Genomic DNA, 4,867 nt, shown 5'->3' with positions numbered 1-4,867 from the left:
TAGGGAAAAAAGTAAATTAAAATGTGACCCTTTATATTGCTAAAATCTCATTTATGTTGGAACTTCTAATTGGTATTACTCTGCTGGTATTACTCCATTGCAATAAAGACTGGTATTGTCACAAGAATGCTTTGTCACAGACTACTGCAAGAAAGAAAAGCCTGAACTACTTAGTCCTGAGTAGACCTGAGACACACATACTCTGGGGAAAGACACGTTAAGACCTGGAACAGCAGCAAGCAGCTGAAGTAACTAAAAGGAAAACAAGCCACTTCTGTAAATCCTGCAATATTCTCACCAACTCTTGGATATGACGTGTTGTGAACACCTCGGAGACTGGGACAATCTTCTTTTAAACAAGTTTTCTTGTAACCTGCTTCTTCAATCTTGGTTGTGCTCCCACATGTTGGGCAGAATCGGTAGCGGCTGTGCCATGCTAGAACAGATCTAGCCTGGGCTACTACTCCTTTAAAAGAATATATTGAAAACACACAAAATCAATGACCAATTCACGTAAGCTTTTAACAGTACAGACAAAGCAAGTAGTAAATTTTAACATAAAAATCAAAGTAAGACTATGGCTTGAATTGTTGAGCAATATAAGTTATTCAGATCTTTGTAGCATGGCACGTGCAATAGAACACAGTACAGATGAATTTATGCATTCAGAAACAATCTGGATCAATATGCTGCATTTCTCACAAAAGCTACTTTATCTGGGCAAAGTGCCAGAATTACATATCACACCTTTTCCAGATGACCATTTCAGGGCTACTACAGGTATTGACATAATAATGCATTGCTCCATTTAAACTTCAGGTGCAAGCTTCCCCTTAATCCTTCCATCAAAGCAAATTTGTTACAACAGTAGTTGTTAAACATTATCTCCATAATGACAGTCATTCACTTTGGGATCCTGACTTTCCAACACTTGCTCACATTGTTTCCTTCTCAGGTGAGTGTCCAGCACACTCTTCTTAATGGCTCAGCTTTATTTTGTGTAATGAAAACTCAGTAGCAACAGATTTTTTTCTTCATTTTAGAACAGCTATGCACATGCATCAATATTTAAAAAGTAGTGCTTATAAAACCGTAACAGTAATAGATTTTATGGTCCAATACTTGCCATTGCCATGCAAAGGCACTGCCAACACCTGTGCATTAGCCCTTTGCAACTGCACAAGTTCTTACACACTTACATACAAATTATTCACAAAACCACTGCCACGCTTTTAAAATTACAGTATTCCTAAAGCCGTTGAAAATACCAGATCCCTTTGCAGTGGTTTGTCCATGCGTTATATCTCAGTGGGTCTCAAAGTGTATCTTTCTGAATACGTTTGATAACTGCTGCTTTTTATGCATCTTACCAGCTTCTTTTTCAGGTAGCTGCAGTAGCGCTGGCATTGCTGGGTGAAGAAAGTAACAGTCCTCATGCTTCTGTTTAAATTCCTCAGCTGAAGCAGAATCTATGCTAAGAGCAAACCAAGCAACTAACCCATCCTCTTCATCTTCTTGCAGAACTCTTCCATTGCAAGCAGCCAGCACGTTCGTGTAGAACTGAAGCTCAACTCCAAGAAAAATCAAGGTCCCATCTTCAGTTTGGTTCAAGTACTGCTCCACATCCTTGTGGCGCAGTCTGCAAAGCTTTACTTCTGACTGCTGAGAGCTCTCTGTTCCCCCACCCAAAGTAACCAAAGGACTCAGATTTGAGAAGAGAATATATATGGTAGTTGGATGGCTTTGTTTTTTGCTTAGCCACTTGGTATCTGTTCTTTTATCACTCCTTCTGTCCAGAAGTGTCAAGCCAAAATAATTTTCATATTCCTTTGCTTCATTTGACAGAAAAGTAGGCCTCTGTCCACCCTTCACATTAGCCAACAAATTAACTATGTGCTTGTACCCCCAAAATTTAGCAATGTCTAAAGCTGTCTGCCTTGCTTTATTAACAGTAGTCCTGTCACACCTAGAGAAACAGAAAACAACAGTGGTTGCCAATAAATACATTGAGTCCTGATGCTGTATTATTCTTAATTACAGCATATACATCTCATACTAATAGGTGCAAGAACTTCTAGACAGTCTGTCTACCACATGGCTAAATACTTAGCATTATAGTAATGAAGACTAATCATATATCATTTTCTTTTGCTAAAGCCGACACCAGTTTGTTGATCCACTCCAGATCATCATTTACCATGGTTAATGAAGTACAACAGCAATGAATTAATTGAAAATCCAACACATCATATCACTAAAAAAATACAAAAAAATCATAGACTTATACAATCATTTAGGTTGGAAAAGACCTTTAAGATCATTGAGACCCACTGCAAACCTAACACTGTCAAGTCCACCACTAAATCCTGTCACTATGTGCTACCTACACATCTTTTAAATACCTCCAGGGATAGTAATGCAACCTCTTCCCCGGGCAGCCTGTTCCACTGCTTAATAACCTTTTCGGTGACAAAATTTTTCCTAATATCCAATCTGTTCTCCCCTGGAACAATATGAAGCTGTTTCCTCTCTTTCCTACCATTTATTACGTGGGATAAGAGACCAACACCCACCTCACTACAACCTCCTTTCATGTAGCTGTATAGAGAGTGATGGGATCTCCTGTCAGCCTTCTTTTATCAGACTAAACAAAATCCCAGTTCCCCCACACCCTCCTTATAAGGCATGCTCTCTACACCTTTCACCAGCTTTGCTGCCCTTCTCTGGACATTTACATTTGGACCTTTGGACTTTGAAAGCCAGGTTACAAGTCTCTTCTGAATAACCACAAATAACAAGACAAAACAAAAAAAAGTAAAATATGTACCATATGTACCAATGGTACAGTAAAATATGTACCATGAAATAGGAATCAAAAACACAGCCTCTGCTTAGTGTCACAAACATTTCCTGCAGCTTTTCTAGAATATGAATATATAAAGTTGACTAGCTTTCCTGGATTAGTTTCGGGAATGTTGTGCAATACTACCTGCACAGACATTCATGTTTATGTATCCAGCAACAGTATTTGTCCAAATGATTATTATGACTAAGCATTAACTAGAATGAGACCAATAAGGCCAGAGTATCACCTCAGGAACAATATTCAACTGCCTAAGAGAATAGCTCTGAAAAAGACATTTACAAGCAGATATTCAGTGTACTTTTACAGTCAGCGTAACTTAAAAAACTGCATCCTATTTACCAAACTTGTGACTCCCACAGAATCTCAAAAGACTCCTCAACACCCAGATGATTTAAATCCACGAAATCGGGCATTGAGATACTCCGCTATGTGCTAGAACGTACTGGTTACAGTACAAAACAGCAGTTCACCTGATGCTCTGTGACTGGCCCCAGAAGAGGGCACATCATCTGGGTAAGACTGGAAATAAAAAGGATGGGATGATCACCGGAGGCTGTGGAACACTGTGTTTGGGATTACTCATAACCAGAAAATGAACTGAACTTGATTAGTTCTGCTTTTGAGGTGCAGGAAGGAACAGACTGGGCTTGATTAACGTACAGCTCAGTGGAAGCACATCACCTGGCTTTCACTCTTCATTTTGAAATGTTCTCCATTTGAAATATTTGGGTCCTGACTTTATTTAGGCTTCAGAAGAATCTTCTTTGGGGTCTCAAGGAGAATGCTAAAGCATTCTTCGCTGAGTGTCTTGAAAAAATAGAACTACAAGAATTGACCTGAAGATAGACAAGTATGACAGCATGTTTCTAAGAAACAATGAACATGCTTCATGTCATACTGAGTGATAAAAATAATGCAACAGCTCAAGGAGGAAATGAATTGTCAAAAAAATAAGAGATAACTGAAACATATCAATCACTAACTTTGGTAAAGGTGTGTCTTTCATGTCCTACTTAAGTATGCTGTCAGTATGTTCAGCAAACATTCTGTAACGTAGATACAGGTCGATTACAAATAAAGTTTAAAGAAAAAGTCTAAGTGGAATAATCAATTATACTGCATTATTCTCTGTACAGTGGCTAGAATGGGATACAAACTTTGTTCTGTTGGTCTCTGGGAAAAGTGACACTATCTCCTTAAAGGCCAAAGGAATAATTTTAGACATGGTCCTAACTCTCAACAAGTTTCTTAGCAAATATGGAAATGTTATGGCAGCAGAATCCAGTTATAAACAGACACAGAACATATTTGAATTTGAACCCTGAAAGTTCTGTTGTCAGGTAATTTACTTTCTTGAAATGGGCGCAAAGGGATTCAGGTTAGAGCTCTTCAACAGGACCTACTAAACAGCTTACCCTTCTTCAAGAAGAATCTGCACAACCTCAAGGTGTCCATTTCTGGCACCATACATGAGGGCTGTCCAGCCATTATCTGCAGCTGCATTGATGAGTGACGGATAAACGCTGAGCAATGCTTTCAGTTTGGCTGCATCTCCAACAGCAGCAAAGTTGTGCAGCTGGGAAATCGTGTCCCGACGGAGGTTCTTTTCAAAGTCTGTCATTGCACCAACTAAGTTAAAATCAGGAAACAAAAATACCTGAAAACATACCCACTACTAGAAAAAAGATTTAGGTGACAGAATTAAGTTAAAGAATACACAGATAACCAACAGCATCACCCAAAGTATGGACACAACAGTGAAAGATTTGTAATTAGCATGACAGTGTTATTCCCATGCAAACCAGTCCCATGCATCTCCAAACACAGCAAAGTTTTATCCTAATAATCAAGACTAGTTTTGGAGAGGCTTAAGAATTTTGCTGTAGAAACGAAGCTTCTCTGAACGTGAGAAACACGTTCTGGTCTCCTGACCGCGCACACAACCAAGCCAGAACCCACTCCAAGACAGGAAGTTCGGGTTCTTTGGGAACAGACAACAAC

The 4,867-nt window shown here is 39.1% G+C and overlaps 1 protein-coding gene across 2 annotated transcripts in view; it reads right to left on the bottom strand.

Annotated features, from left to right (window-relative positions):
• NUDT12 (nudix (nucleoside diphosphate linked moiety X)-type motif 12) overlaps window positions 1-4,487 on the bottom strand; it is a 9,124-nt gene extending 4,637 nt beyond the window's left edge. Inside the window, exons 1-3 of one of the 2 annotated variants that reach the window (XM_010023857.1) lie at window positions 4,282-4,487; window positions 1,371-1,966; window positions 299-466 (exon numbers count right to left, since the gene is read on the bottom strand). In XM_010023857.1, coding sequence (XP_010022159.1) covers window positions 299-466; window positions 1,371-1,966; window positions 4,282-4,487 — 970 coding nt within the window. The remainder of the gene's footprint in view (window positions 1-298; window positions 467-1,370; window positions 1,967-4,281) is intronic. The other variant, XM_010023858.1, reaches the window with a different exon arrangement.
• Between the last annotated feature and the right edge of the window lie 380 nt (window positions 4,488-4,867).

This window comes from Nestor notabilis, unplaced genomic scaffold, assembly GCF_000696875.1.
Source record: "Nestor notabilis isolate BGI_N333 unplaced genomic scaffold, ASM69687v1 scaffold871, whole genome shotgun sequence".
In the NCBI taxonomy this organism is placed as follows: domain Eukaryota; kingdom Metazoa; phylum Chordata; class Aves; order Psittaciformes; family Psittacidae; genus Nestor; species Nestor notabilis.
Note: the sequence above shows the minus strand (reverse complement) of the source record. Positions and strands in the feature narration are given on the sequence as shown.